Source organism: Ctenocephalides felis, unplaced genomic scaffold (assembly GCF_003426905.1).
Source record: "Ctenocephalides felis isolate EL2017-DRISC unplaced genomic scaffold, ASM342690v1 CF-g0.4_SCAFFOLD_03571, whole genome shotgun sequence".
Lineage (NCBI taxonomy): Eukaryota > Metazoa > Arthropoda > Insecta > Siphonaptera > Pulicidae > Ctenocephalides > Ctenocephalides felis.
In genome coordinates this window covers 39,674,986-39,700,189 of record NW_020539725.1, presented here as the reverse complement: position 1 = coordinate 39,700,189, position 25,204 = coordinate 39,674,986, and the positions used below count along the sequence as shown (strand labels likewise).

The window sequence follows — 25,204 nt, the reverse complement described above, 5'->3', positions numbered from 1 at the left end:
AACTAGTGGGGCGCATGGCATCGTGCCTAAAGGCAAATTGCTGGAACTTCCCGTACAAAAATTATTTTTTTTTAAAAAGATTAACATTTTTGAAAAAAATTTACTCTAAAAAATTAGATTTTTGAGAAACTATATTGTTGACAAAAATTTAATTTTTTTTGACTCCTTGAAAAAAAATTTGTTTTGAAATATTTTGGAAATTCTAAACTTTTTTTTAAAGCTGCTTTAACTGCATAGAGACAAAGTATCGAAGCGCGTAAGCGCCGCGTCGCCGTCTAACGGATAAACACTGGTACGAAACCCATAGGAATGTAAACAAAATTTATACTTACTGTTAAAATTCCTATAAAATATCTGATAATTTGATGTGCATATGTCTAATGATCATTATTGACCGCCAAATGACATTTTTTTTTTTACTTTTTTTACTAGATCTCCGAAACCGCTAAACCTACTTTCATGAAAATTTGATCAGTTCTTCATCTTGTTAATACAAGTAAAATGTTTTTTGAATTACTCAAATCGGACGCTCCGTTCTCTTAAAAACTGAGTTACCGTTTTTGGCACCTTTTGCCCCGTATCTTCGGAACGGCTCGACCTGCCTTTGCCAAAAACCAATCAGCACGTCTCCTTATCAATACGAATCGAATGTTTTTTGAATTATTCAAATCGCCTCATCCGTGTTCCCGAAATCGTCGATGAAAATTTGTATCCGCACACACATTCATACACGCACACGCACACACACACACACCAATATGCCAAAATATTCAGAAGGTTTTGAAATGTGAAGATATATAAAAAATTTTGTTTTCGATTTTTTGCGATTACTATAACTTGCCCTACGGGAAGTTAATTATACAATTATTTGTCGCACACAATATATCACATTTTGTTGCAAAAAACAAGGAAATTTTTCGTTTCTTTTGTTATTGCTTGCCAAATCACATTTATATAAATAAATAAATTATAAAAAATATGATATATATAAATATAAATTATATGATTTGTATATGGGTTCTTGTTTCCTAAACTACTCGTGAGACGTACCCATCGCATCCTCTAGTAACAATGAATTAGAGTCATCTGCATTATTTATTAATCCGAATTTCAAGTTAAAATCAATTATACAAGAATTTCAAATATCCATTCACTATTTAATAATATCTATATATCAAATACAACTGTTATTGCAATTAGCAATTGAGCTTTATAGATTGTTAGTCAGTATATTTCTCTAATGTTTACATCAATTATGATCCCTGTAACGCAGAGCTACGTCAGAAAGTTTCTGTCAAACTGGGAGTACTTAATTTGCAAAGTAGTAAAAAGTTTTCTGCTCTTTAAATGCCGGATTTAACAACAAAATTATGGCTATATTTACTACAGCAAAGATGGTCTGTAGCTGAACAGTAGCAAGTGTTGAAATCCGATGAATTAAATTTTTTATATGTTTACTTCAATTAAATAAATGAAATTTACTTACTTCAATTAGTTTTACTAAATGATTTTTCCAAAATATTTAATATAGGCAAATACCTATTAATGCTATAGACGGTTGAAAGAGACCGCTAGTAAAAACTGGTAAAAACTGTATGATAATATGCAATTTCTCATTAGAATTTTATAAATTTAACTTCAAAATACACAACTTAGAAATTTTCATGAACCTACAATTATTTTTAATAAATTAACTTCAAAGTTCATGCTAGTGCCAACCTATAAATAATATTTTTCAGATTAGGTAATAATTATTATACTAAGTTCACATTGATCCAATTAATAGGTTAATAGTCAGTTAACTTCAGAGTTAATAGTTAAAAATTAAGGATTATTTTGTATTTAAGCATATTACTCTTCTTTTATGTATGTATTTAAGGTCCTGTTTGATAATATGCAATTTCTCATTAAAATTTTATAAATTTAACTTTATAATACACAACTTAGAAATCTCCATGAACCTACAATTACTTTTAATAAATTAACTTCTAAGTTCATGCTAGTACCAACCTACCAGTAATATTTTTCAGATTGATTAATAATTATTATACGCAAAGTTCATACTGATCCAGTTAATTGGTTAATAGTCAGTTAACTTCAGTGTTAATAGCTATAAGTTAAAATGCTAGGATTTTTGTATTTAAGCTAATATCCTTTATTTTAGAATCTTGTTCTAATTTTTAAGAGATATATTTTTATTATTATAGTAATATCCTATTTGAAAAGTACTAAGAACACTAGTATGGTTGGATTTGTTCTTCATGTGTTCTATCTCCGTCATTTTGGATAGAGAACCGTAAATTCTAAGCAAGTTTAGAATGTCTGTTCTAACCGCTTTTCTAGTTAGTTCAACATCAGCACCAAAATTAATGATTCTCGTCGAAGCATTTTGCTTCATCAGTATATACATTCTAAAACTTATTGTTGCAATTGTAGAGTTTAAAGTTTGAAATGTTCTCTCTAACTACTGTAATATTTTAGGTGTATTAGTCAAAGTATACATGGTCAAACAACAACAGAATTACAAAAAATTGAAAGTCCTAATAACATTGGCTATCAAATTACAAGTTGATTTAGTATTTTCCAAAATATTGGCAACAGAAATGATGTATAATCAAATTTTATATTTATTCTGATTGATATAACTTTTAAGGATAATGTTTTGTAAAATATTAGATATTACCTTTATACTGTGAACTATCTTACATGATGAGTACATTGATATCAATTTGTAAACATTTAAAATTAATCTTATTATTAATTAGTATGTGATCCTATTTATCTCTATGATTGTGGTATTTTTTAATAGAATGAAAGATTATTGCAATAGCTATATAAACTTTTTATGCAATTTTAAGCAATTAACGTCGGCTACATATCTTTCAGGAATATTATTACACCAATATATTATCTAAAATATGAGATGGAAATGTTTAAAAGTTTTCCAACGAGTCTTTCGGTACATAAATAATAAATAAAGTATTAAAACTAATTTATTTAATTTATTAATAGAGTATTAAAACTAAAACGCTAAGCATAATATAGCATTAGAGTACCTGCATTTTTTTATAATATGAACTATATATATATATATATATATATATATATATTCAGAGTATTCTTACTATAATATTATATTAAATCTTTGTGAAATGTTTGGTACATTGAAATTTTTCTCTAAAATTGGAATGTATTTAGCTAACATGTTTGATATTACAAGCTTTCAGATATTGATTATAGTGTTCAATTACTTCATCATCGAATTCAAATAATCACATGCAATAATAAAAAAATGAAGGGATATAAAATTTTTATCACAAAATATCTGCATTCCTGTTTAATATTAAAGAGATTAGTAGCGTTGAAATCAATGAAATAAACAGTTGATCATTATAACTAAAAATAGTAGTAAGATCAAATTTCAAATTCAAATATAGATAGTTAAAAATCAATTGATTTAACTATGAAATTTCATAATACAAAATATAGAAAGAATTATTTTTTCAACCAAGTAAAACATTTTCCTACTGATGCCTCTTATTGAAAACAAAAAATCTAATTGATATTGTTAACAAGAATCATCGTGGCATATATATCTCTCATGTCGAGTTGTTGCTAGAAGTTTTTGGAATTTGGCTGCGTTCCAATTGACACAGGATGTGGAAATCGATCGTTTGAACTTCATCCCCAAACATCCGAAAGTTTCGCTGAGTTTCGCCCACACTGCCTAGATTTCTTGTCTGTTTCATATGTCCGATAACTAGAAAACACGTTTGATATCTAAAAACTTTTTTACCATATTAGAAATTCCATCCAAACTAAAGTTAGGACTTATTGATGGTGTGATGATCGATTTCCGAAACTATTATATATTTGTTATGGATTAAGTCATATGTTGTACCAAAATTACAAATACTAAATGTAGCGGTTGTTTTAAAGTTTCATATTTATAAGATGATTTTGTTAAGATTTTTCAAAAAAAAATAATTTCTACAAATTTCGATGGGCGTGATATTTCCACGTTTATAAATTACAAACTTTTCATTTCTCTCTAATTTAACCAATGTAATTATTGGAAAAACTGTAAGTATGCTCTATGAGTAAAAGTCATCAATTAGATCTCGAGTTAGTTAGTTCGATTAGTCGATTAGTTTCTTCAAGACAGCCGTTTCTTAATCAGTGCATTATCGGTGCTTAGAGGTCCGAATATTTTTTATAGTTAATCAACTAATACAAATTTAATTAATAAATAATTTATAGTTTTCGAAATATGATGTACAATTATTTTCTTTTCGAACATAAGTAATTTTATATCAGAATATACAAATTTCAAAATGGTATGCGCATCTAGTTGATTTTTTATGGATTCTAATAAAATATTAAGATTTATAAAACTAGGTAAAGTTAAACTAAAGAAGTATATTATGCAAAATTTCTGGTTTGAAAATCTGCGCACCGCACCCTTACTAAATCATATGCTATAAGAAAATAGATATGGAGATAAGTATAGAAAAATATTTTCAATGAAACTATAGCATCCAGAAGAATTTCTATAGAGAAGATATTGTTGAAGGATGAATCGAATCGTAATCATAATCGTAATAAAACATAACTGATTAATTATGATTTCTTTTGTTGACCAATATTACTATAGTCTTCTAGATCATACTAAAATATTACGGCCCTACGACGATTGGTTTAACTTTGAAAATTCGTCAAAGTTTGCAAAAATTGGTATCGTTTTTTTGGCATTTGTCAAAACCAGACCTTTCATCGACGTTTTCTCAAAAACGCCTGAACCGATTTCAGAAATTTGAAAGCCATTTGATGTATTTCGATGAGGACTATCGTTTGTCAGTTTTGTGCGACGATCTGACAAGCCGTTTCTTTGTAGTTGGAAAAAAAGTGTTAAACTTTTCGTCCACATTTAAGCTCATCCTACGGAACCGATTTTAAAAAATCAAAAACCGTTCAAAAGATATTAGTTGGGAATGATACTGATTAGTTTTAGGTGAGCCGTTTTCTTGTAATTAATGTTGAAAAAAAAAATTTAAGCTGATTTTTATGGATTTTTTTTAGCGATATAGATCATGGTCTTATAGAACTTACTGTAATATTACGGCCTTACGGCAAGTAGTTTAATTTTAAAAATTCATCAAAGTTTGAGAAAATAAGTAGTTTTTTTTGACGTGAGCTAAAATTAAAATTAGACGATTTACTTGGTATAACAATATAGAACTTGATCTTAATAAACATACTAAACCATTAACGTAACCATTACTCCGAGTTAACGTGTTCGTTCGTTTTCAATTATGTGTAATAAATCAACTCATAAATTAATTTATTTTTTATTGATTAAGTCGATTATTTACACATATCGAGGAGTTCATGTAACTTTTCTCAAGGCTAAATACCAATACCAACTAGTTTCATGATTCATTGTGATCAGTAGAAATGAAATAATATTCAAAGAGAATGTATATTTTGATATAGAAGTAGTATTAAAATTTATGATAGCAAACTAGTTGTAGTTATTATTACTTTTGAGATGATACTTGGAATAACTAAAATACAATTTATATTTTATTGCCACATGGCTCTTGAATCTGTATATAAAAATAGCAATAGTAAAACTGTCGTGTCCTGCAAAATACCACTAAAATGTTTATAGTCACATAATTTTCAATTGTAATACTGAGCACTTGTCTCAACCTCTATTTACTATTGTTACATTTTCTTATATTTTCTTATTTTTATCCATCTTACCACTGTGAGTGCCTCTCATTTGCCCCCATCTGATGCAGTAATACATTGACGATCGTTTAGCAAAGGGCAGTTTCCTAGCCCTAAGTCCACATTGTTCTGAACAGCATCCCTTAACTACCGGTTTCCGGTATATAGAGCAGTTATTCCGGCTTCCGTCGTAAGACTGCATCAGTCGTTTGCGACAGACCGGCGCCCGGGGACCGAACACGACTCATACCAAAGTCTCGACAAAGGAACAATTTCTGCATTCTGATCTCGCAAACGATATTTTATTCCATGCAAGATAATACTTCTTCTCGTGACTGTAAAAATAATATTTTATATCTATTCTATTTCTGTGTTTTTAAGCTTTGCATATTTCTCAATTTCTATATTTTATCTCTATTAAAAATAAGGTGACCGGCCAAATCGGGACAGTCCCGGAATTTACACCTTTTGTCCCTGGTTTTTCTAAAAGTAATATTTGTCCCGGATTTAGAAACGAATTGCCAGACGATATTAAGATGACCAATGATAACGATAATTTTAAAAGAAAAATAAAGAAATACTATAAGGAATTTGAAGACAAAGAAGACTGAAGAGTTATATATATATATATATATATATATATATATATATATATATATAGATATTATATTAATGAAATAGATATTATAGTCAAATGAAATGTATATATTATATGAAAACTGTTTTTAATAATCTCTCATACCAGGCACCTCTGTCTGACTGACATATGAAATTAATGTAATAATAATGTAAGATCTTTTGTCCCGCAATGTCACAGGTTCTCAAATTAGGATTAAATTGTATGTTCGCAGTTACTTGATAAAAACATTATAACTATCCATCAAATACCTGAAGAGTATGCTCTTATGAAGGAATACGTTTTGAATAAGAAAATTGCCGAATGAAAAATTTAAAAAATTATGAAAACAAACTTTTTAACTGACTGTCACAAGTTCTAATTTGTATCAATTTTAAGTTAATTGTAAACAAAATTGCCATAATTTTTATATCTCAAATGCAAAAAAAAACATAAGATAATATTAAATATTGTTCAATGTGAAAATTGTTGTGTTGTCTAGTGAAGTGTTCATGTATATCTTGATTTGTGTCTATTGTTTGCACTTCTTTTAATTCGGTTAAATTTCATTTTGTGTATTAGTTTGCATTTCTCTATTTTAATTATGTTTTTTAGTAAATGATTATTTGTTTCTCTCTGTAAGTATTTGGTGGGTGTTAGATGTGGAAAATTATATGCTATTTTTATGGCTTTATTCATTATTCTCTGTATGTCATTTAGATTTGCTTTAGTTGTTTGGCTCCATGTTGTTATTTCATATAAAATTATAGGTAATATTTGCGTTGAAAGAGTGGATCCTTTTCAATGCCCCTGTTAATGTTCCTATCTTTCTGTTTATTTTGTTTATATGTTCTGTCCATGTCAGTTTTTCATTTATTATCAGTCCTAAGTATTTTATGCTTTCCACTTCCTCTATTTCTCTATTATTTACTTTAATTTTTAGTTTAGTGTTCTCAGTATTTTTTCTATGTTTGAAATATATGTATTTCGTTTTATCAATGTTAATTGTTAGTTTATTTTCAGTTAGCCACTCGGTGTATATTTTCATGTCCGTGTTTATAGTATCTTCGAGTCTTTTTTTATCCTTATCCGCATATACTCGAATAATAAAGTCCTTTTAAAAGTATGAAATTTTGATTAAAATATTGAATTATAAAAATAAAATTTATTTTTATTGTATTCTTAAGAAGTATTTGATATTTTAAATCATATTTTAAGTAATTTAGTTTAAAACCACCCCGTTGCGGATTAACATATCTAAACATTTTGGTCCCATGGTCACAATATTAAAAAATGATCCCAAAATAAACATTTCAATATTTTTTACTTTTTATAATTTATTTGTGTTAAATGAAGATTCTAAGGTAAAAGTAAAAACTAATGGGGTGTATGGCAACGTGCCTTAAGGCCAATTGCTGGAACTTTCCATACCGTTACGAAATGTTCGAGGAATACTGAATGTTTTCAAATAGAAAGTTGAAATTATTTGTTTAAAGTATATTTGAACTATAGTCAGAATTAAAAATGAAATCTGAATTATTTTCAATATACAAAAAAAAGTTGAAACAAATTTTTTTTTCCAATATCAATTATTTTGTTAAGACAAGCAGAAAGTTCTTTGAATCATTTAAATCGGACGCTTAGTTTTCTCAAAAACTGCCATTTTTTGCACATTTAGCTCCGTATCTTCGAAATGGCTATGCCTGCCTTTGCCAAAAACTAATAAACACTTCTCTCAATCATTACTAATTAAATGTTTTCTAGATCATTCAAATTGGATGCTTCGTTCTCTCAATAACTCGATTTCTATTATTCTTTTTGCTCTTTATCTTCGTAACTGCTGGGCCTGCGTTTGCCAAAAACTAATCAGCACATCTTCATCAATAGGAATCGAATGTTTTTTGAACCATTTAAATCGGTGAATCCGTGCGCTCGAAAACGTGACCGAAAAATTGTATCCATACATACATACACACAAACATCCATTTTTTCTGAGGTATGCCAAAATATGCAGAAACTTTCAAAACGTCAAAAAATGTAAAAAATTTCAATTTCGATTTTTGGACGATTACAATAACTTACCTCACGGGAAGTTAAAAATTACTGCCATCACAAGCAGTAGGACTATTTCAATTTAATTTTTATTTTTGAAAGTCATCAATTTAATTATGATGGTCATCTGTTATGATATAAGTCACTGTCATCTTCATTTGTTTAATTTTTACCAATGTCAATTTAAAAATTTTGATAAAAAAATTTAAAAACACAAAAAAAATATATAAGTAAAATTATTTTGTAATAATGTTATTGTCCAAATTTCCACGTATAATTTTCCGCAATTCTGCAAGACATTATTCGGCCGATTTGAAAACAGCGTTCGAAGAACATTTCATAGTTCCAGATGTTATAGACAAGGCACCAAATGAACATTTACACATCACATACAGGAAGATAAAAGTTTGTGGACAATGTCTAAAGCCGAGCGAAACGAAGTGCAAACCTTGCGTTACTTGGTGTGTAGGCAAAAAATGTGATTTTTTCACTTTATCAATGGTGGATCCAGACGTACCTGGTAAGGAATGCCCTCGAGAACGAGAGTTCAACCACTGGCTTGTTGGAAATATAGAAGGTCAAGATGTTCGCCAAGGATGTCCGATAGTGGAATACCTCGGACCTTTACCCACGCATGGAACAGGAAACCACAGATACGTTTTCACGTTGTATAAACAGAAATGTAAAATAGAGTTTGAAGAACAAACAATCAAAAGCCATTGTCTTATTGGCCGACCTTGCTTCCGTATTCGCGATTTTGCTAAAAAGTACAAATTGGGACACCCAGTCGCTGGCATGGTGTTCGTAGCAAGTTGGGAATGCTTCGTGGACAAGAAAAAACGCGAACTGGCAAAAATGAAGAAAAAACGTACAGCACGCGATTCTGAATGTGAATAAACACTCTATTGTAAATAAATAAAATAATAAATACATTTTTGCCAATCAAATTATTCAACTTTATCTTCATATTTTATTTGAATATGGGTAGATATATTATTATTATTATTCACATTCTATTCTAATTCTAAGGCATTTTTACACATTTTTTCACAATATATATTTATATATATTAGGGTGGTCTTTAATATGGTCATTTTTGAATTTCCTTGCTCCCAATGGCTCAAATGGTTCCAAATAACATTGATAAAAAACAATTCTCTGAAAGTTTTAGCTCTTAATATTGTCTTTTAGATAGAGCGCAATTCAATCAAAGATTTGTATGGTAATAGCATGAAATTTTTTTCAAAATTTTTGCAGAGCGTCGAATTTTCAATAAAAAAATGACACGAATTATCACTTTGTTGATTTTGTTTGTTTTTATTTTCAAAATTTTTTCAATGCTATTTCCATACAAAGTTTGATTGAATTGCGCACTATCTACAAGTTAAAATTAAGAGCTCAAACTTTCAGAAAATTGTTTTTTATCGTTTTGAAACCATTAGACCCCTTGGGAGCAAGGAGATTCGAAAATGCTCATATTAAGGACCACCCTAATATATATACATGTATAAATATATATATACTAGCAAACCCGACGAACTCCGTTTCGCCACCAGATAGTTTCGTGAGAAAGATGAAGAAATTTTTTGTTTGTTTTATATTTTAAAAGGAGAAATTTGATTTTATTATACAACAGTAACGAATTTATTTTGATTACAAAAATGAAGTGTTTTTTACTTGAACTTCTCTAAGTAAATGAAAGTGAACCCGCAAATTATCCATTTATGGAAGTGATCTTTGGTAAACCACATTTTTTGTTTTTTGGTCTGACGTTAACACAAACAAAGCGGATGGTTTTCCAACTTGTGAACAGGTAACGTATAACTGCCCATGTGAAAAACAATGATTTTCTAAATAATCTATTTGAAATTTATCCCGCAAACACTAAGCAATTGGCCTTGCGACATGTTATTGCGAACGCAAGGCGAACTGGATATTGCAATCGTTTGAAGTCAAACGGAAAACCAGTCAGAATCTTCGGTATGTCACCAAATCGCCAGCAATTTTTGATTGTATGGTGAAATTCAGGGCGTGTACATCATTATTCTTTGCGGCAAGAATTGCTCGTTGACTTAACCAAGCATAATTCTGATAATTCTCACTAATGTCATTACTCGAACTTTTAATTACGGTGCGTAAAGTTCCAGCAGCTTGCATTAAGGCACGACGCCATGCACAACTAATTTTCTTAGCTATAAACCTTGCGGAGCCCGAGACCTTTCGAACGAATGCAAAATTGTCGAAATCGGTTCGTGCGTTCTGGAGTTATTTTGTCAGGAAGAAAAACCGGACTTATTTTTATATATATAAAAGATAATCTATTTGAAATTATTTAAAACAGTTATTGATTATTTTTATTACTCGAATTTTTAATTACGGTGCGTGAAGTTCCAGCAGCTTGCATTAAGGCACGATGCCATGCACAACTAATTTTCTTAGCTATAAACCTTGCGGAGCCCGAGACCTTTCCAACGAATGCAAAATTGTCGAAATCGGTTCGTGCGTTCTAGAGTTATTTCGTCAGGAAGGAAAACTCGACTTATTTTTATATATATAGAAGATATATATATAAATATATATATATATATATATATATATATGTATACATGACCATGTCGGTGCCAAGTAAGAGCATTCATCGTTCATCATTCATTCATTACTTGCACCGAATAATTGAAATTCTACATTCAACAAACAAGAGCGACGCTCACTAATTGCTTCCCAGTTCCGCGAATTAGTTGACGCAGAAACTTTGACTGCGAGCAACGACAGCAACAAGTTTTTATTAGTTTTCATTAAGAAAATTTGATTTTGAGGGCTTTTAACATACATACTCTTTGAAATAGTAAAATAGTAATTTTACTAGCATCTTAGTATATTAGCATCATCTAGTTTATACAAAATAATTACTCAATGTTATGTCTGGGTTCATCAGATTACACATGCCTACAAAAAAAATTTTTTTGTTTGGTGCATCAAATGTTAAAGCTGATTCTTATAGTATTTTTGCGCTGATTTCAAATCTGCAAACCATTTTTTTGTATCAGCTCTAGTTTGGAACCAGGTCCATTCGAGGTCGTCACGGAAAAAAACTTTTCACAGTGTCAACTAATGTCCCAACTAAGGCCGAACGGGTCTTGTAAGTTTGTATGTACGAGTAGGCATATCTCATTAAAATAAAATTCTGAATTGTATTACTATTTTGTACTTTCATTCCTTATATATCATATATATCATATCTTGAAAACTAAAGCTCATAGAAAAATACCAATATCATTTTTGAAATCAGCGCCCCAAATATACCTAAAAACAGCATTAAAATCGTTTGCACCATTTTCTTTGTTGGCCTGTGTTATTATAGGCATATTTTTGACTTAAATTTGAATTAAATCACTTTATATTAACAGAGCAATTTGAAACAATAATTAAACTAGAGTATGACATTATTTCATAAATTAAATTTCGAAAATTTTGATTTATCTAAAAGATTATTAGAGATCATTTTAAAATTATATTGTTCAATAGCATTAAGACATTTAAAAAATCAAAATTAAAAATTTGAAGAGAAAAGAGATTGATAATTAATAGCTAACTAAATGCAAGGATCATAATAATAATAATAAGCTTCATAATATAATATAGAATGAAATAAATATACATATATGTATATATAAAAACTATGTAATTTATATAAAATTTATATAAAATATTTATAAAATATTTTTATATAAAATTTTATATAAGGCACCCCTGCCTGAAAGAGATGTGAATATAAAAAAAAACACCTTGCATTTAAAAATTTTTGAAAATGCCGACTATCTTATATATTTTAGATTTGTGAAATTGGAAATTTGTTCAAATTTTAAACATATTGGAATCTTTCCAAAAATACTGTGATATAGTTTTACATAAACACAATATTAATAATAGTAGATAATAAAATATGAGTTAAATGGAGCACTTTCCATAGAAATCAGGTGTTAAATATTAGGTTGTCAAATATCTCCCTTCCGCTTTTTTGCTCTTGGTTTATAATACAAAAAGGTTTATAATAATAAATTTGACAACAACATTTAGAATTCTATCACAATATTTCTAAGAGATAATATAATAATGAATATATTTTAAAAAATGATAATAAAATATAGAATGCAATCAATGAAGAAATATGTAAACAATCTTATAGAAAAATACTACATGAATGAATTACTGGAACTGTAATAATTACATTTGTAAGGTACCAATGGATAGTTATTCTTTATGTGCCATAATAATTTGTGATGAAAATTTTAACAATGTATAATTACTAATATATTTTTTGATATATTATCAAAAAAATATATTAGTAATTCTTATTTATATTAAAGAATGCAAATCGAGATTATCTCTGGCTAGAAATAAATTACCTAAACGTTTGTGAATAAGATATTTTATGAACCTTTTAAAAGTAATATTTAAAATAGCGATATGATAAGAAACAAAGTATTTTATGAACACAGTTTCAAACTTAATTGCCAGCACCTTCTATGAAAGATTGATCAAGTTTCGTTCTGCAAGTGATCATATACAAGTTAAATTTACATAAGAATGTAAACAGTTACGGCGTATAATTCTCTAACTATTTCAGGTATGCAAGAAGTGCTTCTCTACAATTTTAGCTTTGAAGTTTTCGTGAAACGACATCCAAAGAACATGAGGAAAGCTATCATAACTTCATCTCTTGTAAACTTACGTCATAACTTATACCTCGGTTTCGGGTAACCGGGTAACCGGTGATTCACGGTTTGCGGTAGGGACAGTATATTATCAGGCGATCTAGATTTTAGATAAATGACTAACTTGGAATAATGTTGATATTGCGATATTGCCAGAAGATGGGGACTGATTAAAGAAAAGGACTTGTGAAGCATGGTCGTTGGAGATAATTTTAATCTTGTATTAAGAAGTTCCGGGAAAGGCTTTGGGATTTAAAGTAAAGTTTTACATCAGAATTCGTAGAAAGTTTGAGTTAATTACTTAAGCATTTAGAAAGTTATGTGCTGCCTTAAATTTAAGAGAATGGTAATTTTATGTTATGGGCTATTAACAATCAAGAGATATTATCAAAGCATTTTGACATAATCAAGCATGTTTTATATAAAATTATTACCTTGTTGGCAGAAATCATTTCCGGATAAATCGATTGTTATACAACTTAATATCCGCTATACTTCAATTGCCGGTATGGACAAATCAATTTCCGTAGATTCAACTTTTGGACCACTCGATTTTCTGGTGGCTTAATCTCAAAATGATTGTGAGACGAAACGATATTCAGACGACTAGACTTTCAGACGACATGGTTTTTCATCTAAATGGATATCTGAAGATAGCAGTGATCTGCAACAATACAAACTATAACAATTCATGTAGAAATATATAATAATAAAAAAATCTATTTACATATCTATATGTACCATAAAATAGCTTATAAATCACTAAAAAATTTATGTTTTTTTTTTTTTTAATATTTAAAATTTACACAAAAATACTTGAGTGCTTTATATACTCAAAAAACTTAAATTTTAAAAAAAGTATATTTTGAGAAAAAAAATTGTTGAACTTATCAACATATTAATAATTCACAAACACTCGCATATAATGATAATGAATTTATTTAAATATAAAAAATCTATATTACTTCTATTATTATATTTAGATAAAATCATACATAGTTCACAGCTCAAATTCAATTCCATAGAAACATTTTACCCATGTTTATCGCATAAAACTAAGTTTTGGCACAAATTCAAATTTTACGTTAAAGTTATTTGCTTTGGGCAAAATGCCATTTAAATATTTTTATAAATTAAATATGGGAGAAAGCTGCTAAGCTTTGATTTTAAATTTGTACTCAAATAGTAAACTTTTCACTCAAAATATCTATTTTCCCAAACACAATGGTGTAATAACATTCTTTGAAACCAATGCATGGATTTTAATATTCATGTCCTATCTATCAATTGTACTAAAATATAAGCTAGTAAAATTGAAAGGGATTACCCAAAAAATAAATAAAATCGTTAGTACATAATACTGAAAAAGTACAATGAAAATATCTATGAATACTATTCATATATACTTGAATATATGATTCTATAACTTCTACAACAATTTCTATAACTATTTGCCACGTTAATGATTATCGAGAACGTGTATATGGGAATCTTAAATAGCTTCCTTCCTTCGATTCAAGTCAAGCGATCTCAGCAATTTAATAAAGACCTCCTCTCGAATTTCAAGGCTCTGATTCATATATATCACATATCGCTCAAATGCCCAAGAATGTATAAAGTAAGAGCTGATGAACATATTTTATTTAGTTATAAACTCTTCCAAAAATGCGCTGAAAATGTATACACAATATTTCAATATATTTTTTCAACAAATCTATTTAAAGAGAATATCTTAAAACGTGGATAATTTTAAATATTTATTGACTTGGCAAAACAAATTTATTAAAGCTCAAATCTAAATTATTACTTGATTAAAAGAAAAGGTACCTGTATTCTGAATGTGCTTATTTAATTATTATTTATTATATAAGTTAATAAATAATAAATACAAAACGGGAAACTTCATGTGACAAAATTGAACCTAAGATTTAATCAGACAAAAGCAGGACGCATAATACTTATAATGTTAGTAAAACACATTATAATGGATCGCATAAAAGAAAAGTCTTATTCATTATATTTCAATAGCATAATTTAACGAGTTCTATGAGCTATTGTGATCATTTATTAATAAGGTGAATTCATAATAGAAAATATGGAAAACCCTTGTCCTATCTCTATTTCATGAATTTATTCTAATTATAATGACATTTTATTGATGCAACGATATCGCGAACGACTCGACTTATGTCACCACTGCTTGACATCTGGATGTCCGAATCGAGTATCATCATAGCACTAACAACTAAACTATGGGAAAGATCCTGGAGAATCTAGTACAATAGAGGATAATAAAATACCTACTAGTATAAACAATGTGATAATTTTAATTACGAAAATTGAAATAGATAACGTTTTATGTTCAAGTTGGTTGTTTTAAATCTAATATTAATAATTCAATTAATTAAAATTCACCTTGTATACAAGCAAACAACAAATTCCTTTGCAACTAAATCGGTTCAATTATCTTCATTGGATCGGTTACATTCCTAAATAATATATTTTTGCGACTGTGCTCTACAACATTATATTAAAATAATAGAAATTATTGCCGTATACGAAAGAAGATGCTTTTTCATACAATTTATTTTAGAATGCAAAAATTTCTAAGAAAAGTTATTAGATGATATTAACACTTAACTAGCGGGTCCCATATATATACGGTTTTTCCCACAAAGCTCATAGATTTTCACCTAAAACTAATCAGTATCATTCCCAACTAATAGCTTTCGAACAGTTTTTGATTTTATAAAATCGATTCGGTAGAATAAGCTTAAATGCGGACCAAAAGTTTAACACTCTTTGTCGAAAGACAAAGAAAACGGCTCGGCAGTTCTCACGAAACTGACAAACTATAGTGCTCATTGAGATAAATCTAATGACTTCTAAATTTCTGAAATCGGTTCAGGCGTTTTTGAGCAATTGTCGATGAAAAGTCTAATTTGACAAATGCCAAAAAAATGATACTAATTTTTGCAAACTTTGACGAATTTTTAAAGCTAAACGTGTTGTCGTAGGGCGGTAATATTTAGTATGATCTAGAAGACTATGATATCTACCGTCAAAAAAAAATCATAAAAATCGTCGTAATCTTTTTTTTTTAAACTTTATTACAAGAAAACGGCCCGGCCGATCTTTACCAAAAACTAACCAGCACGATTCCCAACCAATATCTTTCGAACGGTTTTTGAATTTTCAAAATCATTTAGAATTGTGAGCTAAAACGTGGATGAAAAAATTTTCACTTTTCTGCGATTTACAAAGAAAACGGCTTGGATGATCGTCGCGCAAAGTTCATAAACGCTAGTCCTTAACGAGATACATCGAATGGCTTTTAAAATTTCGAAGTCGGTCCAGCCGTTTTTGAGAAAACGTCGATTTACGGCAAAAAACCTGTGCGTAGGGCTTACAATACCGGGATTCCGTAATCCCGAAAACCGGGATCCCGGACGATTTTTGTCCGGTATTCAATACCGGTATTGATGCAAATAATACCGGTATTACGTATTACCAGTATTCTATCAAAAATTCAACTTACGCAAAACATATCAAGGTTTAGTTTCCAAACTATGTATTGTGTATTGCCGACTCAGCTGAGTGAGATAAGCGACAAGCGGTGTCGGCAAGATAAAGCGATTGTTTATATATTATGTGTGAGAGTCAGCTAATAAAACGGTTCATTTAAATTTATTATGCGTTCACGTGCCTCGTTTCTATCAATGGCTTTTAAACATAATATACAATCGTTGAGATATAATTCTTTATTTATTATATATAATCATCTTACATATGTAAGAACGGCAGTTGTTTTAAATTGCGTGTTGCTGACAACATATTGAGAATTTGCGAAGTGTATTGTTATGGCCCAACGCTTAATTAGTTAATATTAATAACTATATAGTAGAAACACACTACGTAATGAATCATATTCTCAATTGTATTGCATTCAACATAAAAATAGTCAACATTTGTAATAATCTTTATCGATGAATTGCACACATCGCAGTAATTCCCGAGAAATCCGAACGGGTAAAAACTTGACTTGCACTCACACATATAAAGAAATTCTATTGATCATATTCAAAATCAAGGGAATTCCCTTAAACTAAATAAAATGTTATATAAAGCCGAAATGTAACTTTAAGTAGGCAGTTGTGTAAATTCGTGTAGATAACATCTCAAAGTTGCGGGAAAATAAATGTTTATATGAAGAATAGTGTGTTTAATATTTTGTTTAATTTGAACTTATGATATTTATAAGTAAGTATATAAACCAAAGTTAATTAAGTTAGTGTATGTATTAAAAAAATATTAAAGTAAATACTTCACCCGTGTGGTGTTAAAAAAAAACTTCAAGTCTAGAACAAGAAAAATAAAAGATGAAATTACTTTTACAAGTATGTATACTACAAAATATGTATAATGTCTTAATTACAATTGTACCAACAAGTGTAGAATCGGAAATAGTTTTCGGCGGCTGGTTATATTTGTAATAAATTCGGTACTCGCTTGATGATCAAACAATTGATTGTTTATGTTTCTTAAGAGCATATTTTATTGAGCAAAACATTAGCCATGAATTATAATTTATTCTTTTCTTAAATATATTATTAAATAATAAATTCTTATTATAAATGCAAAATGTAACATAGAAAAATATATATGTTTTACTGGCACGTTTTTTGTTTCTATCTACTTCTACTTTTTATGTAATAAATAAATAATATGTACTCGTTTCAGGACAATATTTGTTAGATTTCATATATTATTTGTTAATATGTAAATATAACAACTTAGTAAGTAAGTAAAAATATAACTATTTAATTTTTCATCGACAATACCGGTATTAAAACCGGGATCCCGGAATTTCATTTTTCAAGTATCGAATACCGGTATTCAGATTTTTGTACGGTATTGGAAGCCCTACCTGTGCGTGCACACGCACACACACACATAATTTTTTCAATTTTTATCTCATTCGATTCAGAATGGCTTGAAACGTCGAGAAAACATAAAATAAGCGAGGATAGGATTTTTTGATGAAAACATAAACTTCTTCTTCGGGAAGTTAACAAATTATTATTGATAATTTTTCATTTACGTGTTACCATTTCTTCGTCTATCGCCCCCAAAGCTCTGCGTAAACAAAACGCATGAAGGCGCACACTCGCCGTTGCGCTCACGCTACGATCCGTAGCAAAGCAGCAACAAAACACAGTGCTACGCCTGCCGTTGGCCCGTATCGATCTCGAGCGCCGTCGGCTCGGACACGAATTTCGCGCGCTCTTAATGGAAATCGCATCTCGTTTGAATAAAATTAAACAACGAAAATTTATTTTACAAAATTTGACTTTGAGCAAATTAGATAAAATAATTATTAATTGGTGTTGAAATAAAAAAAAGTTATAGAAATTTTAGTTAAAAATACTGGATTTATTTACGATTTTTCTATAAAGATAAAAGTAATAAATTTTATATTTTATGTATAAAATTTTAACCTCTATGCTAAGGAAAACTTAAAGATTTATATTTGTCAATATTCACGTGAAAAACATAAATATAATTCAAATTTAAAAATGTAATATTTTTAGTTGATGAAGGTTGTGAACAATTACAGTTGCATTATAAACTAACAAGTTAGTACTTAATTTTTTTGTTTATTTTAATTAATAATTATTTTCAATGAAAATTAATAATTGCTTTAATCAAAATAATATTAGTAGTATTAGAACTTTCACATAAGTAACATTTTGCAGTTCAGACTACAAAAATAAGTAAAAAGATTTTTTCTAAATAAAATGAAGATATTCCTAATATTTTAAGGTAAAAATAATTTATAAATAAGTAATTTACCTTTATAGCAATAATATGGCTCAATTAAAAAATATATTTAATTATTACGAAATTACAGTAATTAATATATTTATTGAATATCAACACGAGTTGTAAATTATTGGGACCGTATTAGATTAACACGTAAATTTTATTCTCAAATATAAAATGATTTTATCTCAAATTATATTTGCTATTCGTTTATTTTCACTTTAATTATTTTATTATTTGGGTCATTTTTCTTGAATTATAAAAATTATATACATTTATAATTTATTAATAAATTAATAAATATTTATACCAAATGTCAGAACCCATTCTAAAAATTAGGCAAATTATGAAATTTTTGCTTTAGAGACTTTAGAAGCAGATTGCTTTCAAATATCGACACGCAAAAGGTAAAAGCTCTATAAAAAAATTACAGCACACAATTAATTAATCAAAGAAAAATAAACCATAATTTATTTAATTAAGATCATTCCATAAAGTTTTATTGAGATGCGTATAACGTCGACCAAGAAATAATGATTTTTATAAGTAGCCAAAAATCGATGTATTCAGGTGTATATTTATATATATATAAATATTTTCTACACAATTTGTACTTATAGATATATTATATATATATATATATATATATTATATTTACTATAAAAAAATAAATATATTTATAAGGATCATTTTTCAATCAGAAGTTCATGGTATAGAATTATATATACTTAGAACACTAAGAACCAATGGGAGAGGTGCATATATATTAGGGTGGTCCTTAAAATGGTCATTTTCGAATTTCCTTGCTCCCAAGGGCTCAAATGGTTCCAAATTGATAGAAAACAATTCTCTAAAAGTTTGAAGTCTTAATATTTACGTTGAGATAGAGCGCAATTCAATCAAACTTCGTATGGAAAGAGCATGAAAAAAAATTTGAAATTTAAAAAAAATGTTTTAGGTATAACTTAACGACAAATGACTGAGTTTTATTCATTCATTTGTTCGCTAAATTACATCTAAAAAACATTTTTAAAATTTTTGAAAATTTTTCCATGCTATTTCCATACAAAATTTTGATTGAATTGCGCTCTATCTAAATGTTAATATTAAGAGCTAAAACTTTCAGAGAATTGTTTTTTATCAATTTGGAACTATTTCAGCCCTTGGGAGCAAGGAAATTTGAAAATGACCATTTTAAGGACCACCCTAATGTATATGTATATGTATATGTATATATATATGTATATATATATATATATATATATATATATACTTCACCTAACCCGAAAACATAATAAAAAATATTTTTAAAATACGTCTATTAAATATTATATTATATCTCTTTATTAGTGAGATCCATTATGTTTGCACAGCGCCAAAGTCATAATTCTTACGAAAGCAATAACCAGAAAATGAGGAGAATATTTTTCGTACATCAATATTCGCAAAACGTAAAAGAAATAATATGATTCACGCCATAAAACGGTCATTACATTAGTCGATTTTATGAGTTCATCTAAAATGGATTTGCCACCAAAAATGATTGAAATAACATCGTGAATATAAAAGTGATGCTTTAATATCATTTTTGTCGTCCTGAAATTATTAATGACAACAAAAACAATAAGATTAGTTATATGTTTTTTTAAAAGTTAAATAAATAAGCAACAAATAACCAGAATAATTCGATAATGATGATGTTAAGAAATATATCCTTAACAAATAATAACGTAATTATGTTCATATTTGCCATTGAGTTCTAGTGCATCTTATTGTCCTCTTCATTATAATTTTATTATATTGCAATAACTTAAAAAAATAATTCAATAATAATTTTTAATTTAAGATGAATTTAAATATTATTTATATAAATCATAATTGGCAAGTAAGTTTGTAGTGACTATTAATATAAACAAAGTGAAATATGTGAATAAATTGAACATTTAAAGAAATAAACATTTCTGATTAAATTGGAATGTGAACTACTTTGCTGTATAATGACATCGGATGATGAGCAAGAACAGGTAATGATGAGATTATTTATTTCTTTGTTATGAATATAACTTTGTATCGACTTCGTGTTTAGTGTATTCATGTATATGTTTATAAATATAAAGTCATTCGCAATGTATATGAAAAATAGTAGGTATGCCTTTGCATTACATTATTAAAAATATCTATTTTCTCCGATTTTATTTCATATAGAGTTGAGAAATGATTTAAAGGAATTTAATTTAAAAAAAATAAAGTACTTTATAGCAAAAATTAATTTCATTTAATAAATGCAAAAATCAAATATAAAATTAAATAACATGTTTGACATGATGATTCATTTGACTTTTAATTATTTTGTAGGAAATAAAAAAATTAAAGATATATTATTAGGACTGCGCTTCTAATATGAAATATATGTGATAAGCGGGCCTAGAATTATTCATCTAATTTTATTGACACTTATGTAGCCCTGTCTCACATAAGAATGGTAATATTTCCACAAACTTTAAGCTATTTAAAACTATAAAAAAAACAAATATTTTCGTGCTGTCTGATGCGAAACGATAAGTATCAATTAATATCTTGAAGGCATGCGATACAAAACTTATCAAAATTACAAAAATAATCTAAGTAAAGTATATGTTTATTATTACAATTTAATTGTACATTGAAATATTGTGAAAATTATGTATATAAAATTATTAATAAGTAGTTACATTGATTGATGATGAAACAAACCTAGTATCGAAACATTAGTGTCTTTAAGAATTTAATAAAATAGGGCGAAAAGGAGTGCAGTGTATCTCTGTTTTTTAAGATATGATATATATATATATATATATATATATATATACATGTGAGTATATGAAGTACCATCAGCTAGCAAGTTGTACTCGTTAGCAAGTTTATAAGTGAGCTATCAAACCCTCATCAACAAACATGGTAACTAACACATGTAATGTGAGCATTCGATACACACACACACATCGTATATATATATATATATATATATATATATATATATTAATTAATATCCAACACCTGCATTTGTTTCTATTCATACCTACCATAATGTATTTTTAAAAGTTAAGTTTACGTCGTAGGGCCTTCCAATAATTCCAAAAGATGAATAAATTTCAAGCCAAGCATTACGTTTGTATTCATACTTAATAAGATTTTCACAAAAGTAACAATATAAATTCTCATAATATTTTTTGAAAATATAGATTCTTAATATAAAAATACTCTGAAGATGAATATTTATTAAATCCATATTCTTATTAGATTTGCGCCATAGTTAGGTGCTTAATGAGAAATATTCTTAATTTATCACAATTTTTATTAAGGTCAAAGTTTATAATTAAAACGCAGAGGTAATAAAATCTCAAAGGCCATCGGGTTGATAGAGTATAATTAATTGCATTATTTATTTAGTAGCGTAGTAAGTCGTAAATCTAATTGCACCTACAACTTTAATAATCTTATTAAAAATGCACTGCTAATATATTAAATAATTATAATATAGAATTTGAATAGTGTAGTTATAACTTATAACCCGTACATGTGTCTATAAATAGTAAATTTGAAATGCTAACGTTTTAATTTGATTTAACGTTATCATTTGTTATTTAAATTTTGATTTGATTGAATTTAACGTTTTGATTTGTTATTTATATTTTCTATATTTAGAGGATTTTCTTTAAAAATGTATTTACAGCGAACTTGTTTAATGTGTAAAAGATTATCAACAGATTACTACAGGGATTATTACATTAATTTTTCTATTTTTTAAATTCTTTATAGTATTGAAGTAAAACTGATAAAAATATAAAAAGCTTATCTTAATCTATAGCTCCTGCACTATATTTTCCATTATTTATGAATATGGAAAATTAAAATGAATAAGTCTATGTGATATTGTGTTTTAAAAGTTTTGTCTTTCGTTAGAGCATAACTTTCAATATGTTTGAAATTTTTCAAAATATATACGTTACATGCATGATATGTACATTTACATTTGAATAATATTTACAATAACTCATGTATATATAAGTAATATATATATATATATATATATATATATATATATACAATGCATGCCCCGGGTTGTATATATTGGAATTGTTGTATATATTTAGTGGATCCTTGAAACTTGGGTCATGGCCAGAACAATAACGTCACGCGAACCTCTACCTTGTTTTATTTTTGTTTTCATAACAAGAAGTAATTTTGAGTGGCTATTGTGATGTTTTGATGGATGCGAATAAATACAAACAAAATACCCACACCCAAATTTCACAACACCCAAAGGCGTAAATCGATTCGTGAGATGAGGTGATAATTCGAAAAATTTATTAAATAGGAATAATATATGGACTAATAAAATATTCATATTTTGTAGATAATAATTGATAAGCGTCAATTTATGAGCAAAATCATATTGCAAATTTTTAATAAATAATATATTATAGGTACTTAATTATAATAATTTATAATGAGTCTTATTTATACTGATCATAAAAGTATATAATGTTGGACAAAAAATGAAATATTGAGATACCTTTCAATATAACACCAGTTTTTTTCATAAAGCACTCAGATATACATTTTTTAATTACATATATATTAGCGTAGTCCTTAATTTCGAATTTCCTTAATCCCAAGGGCTCAAATGGTTCCAAATTGATAAAACACAATTCACTCAAATATATATATATATATATATATATATATATATATTATATATATGGTGTTATATCCGCTTAACAACTCCACGACTCCGACAACTTTTAAACCGAAATACTCGACACAAATGTGTTCTATAGCCGTTGTTTATGTATCTAAGGATTTGTCAAATCCTATTAATTATTTGAAATTCTCTATATTCAAATTATAAAAAGTCAGGATTTTAAGCATTTCGGTACATTATATCTTGGATTTAACAACTTCAATAGCATTCTAAATTCAATCCCTTTAATGATTTGCATTGAATGATATCCTTTTGCAATCATCTTGATCAATTGTGCATCTATTTCAGGAATAAAGGATTAGTATTTTGCAAATAATTTCTGGTAACATTAGAATTATTTTTCATTGTATTAGATGGATTTGAATCTTATGTACCAGCTTCTGAAGTTTTAACGCAAAAATATTATCCAATAATACAGTTCGCGACGCATTGCCGGATAAATCGGTATAGTTCAAATGCTTTATTAAATTTCCAGTATTTGAAAATAAAATACTTAAAAAATTCGCACAATAATTGCATTTTGCTTTATTATCTTTAAGGAAAAATGATTCCAGATAGTACTGGTTTTACGTCTTATTGCCATTTCTCTAATCACTTGCAGTCACTGATTTTGTTGTTCATAGATATACACATTAACACAAAAGTTTATTGTTAGATTGCTTGGTAACTTGCAAAATATTGAAAAAAAACGATTGCTATCGTCGAGAAGGCAACTGATGTCGAAGACGGAGTCCTAGTAACAATTAGCTGGTAATTTTTTGCTATAAAAAGTCCACTAGGCATCAGGCGAAAGAAAATTTATGAATAAATATCAATAAAATAATTTTTCTAAAATTTCACAAATAAATGACGGGTGGTAAAACTTTTCGGTCGACCAGATGATCGACTCAATGACTCATAATTTTAGCAGTGTTGACCAAAGTAAAAACGCAAAACTTGAGATCAAATTCAATTTAATTATTTCCTTTTGATGAGAAAATATTTTTTTTGATTAATTTTATATAAAAATTAAGTAGTAAACTTTGTAATAAAAGCAAAACATAATACTTCTGCTTTCTAAATTTTTCTTCTGCTGTTGCCACTCGAGAATTAATATTATATCGGGTAGTTCGATTAGCATATTATTACTTTTACACAATTATATAATTGTGTAAAAGTAATAATATAATACTAAATATTTTTTGCTGCTTAAATACTATTGATATCACTGATAAATTTTGCACTCTAAAGTGTTGTTATTTCAGGCTATGGTAAAACCAGATTAAATGTACATATTTCGTTTCGTATAATTTTCGGTATGTATATTCCCGATCGTCGTCATTCAGGGCCAAAGATTGTCGTAGTTAGAAATATAAACCCTTACTATTCAATAAATTAAACATTTGAGCTATTCACTCTTGAACACAATTTCATTGTTCTGTATCTTTGAAGTAATATTTTTGTATTTTCTGGAAAATACACAATGGTATTTTGATTTTTATACCAAAGGTCATAAAACTGCCTGTCAGACGAGGAAGCGAC

General features: G+C 27.9%; 1 protein-coding gene across 1 annotated transcript; it reads left to right on the top strand.

The window, feature by feature from the left end:
• Nucleotides 1-8,650: 8,650 nt before the first annotated feature.
• On the top strand, nucleotides 8,651-9,298 carry LOC113386020 (protein D3-like). The gene has a single exon (XM_026623832.1). It carries the CDS (start codon nucleotides 8,651-8,653, stop codon nucleotides 9,296-9,298), a length of 648 nt encoding a protein of 215 aa, XP_026479617.1.
• The last annotated feature ends 15,906 nt before the right edge of the window (nucleotides 9,299-25,204 follow it).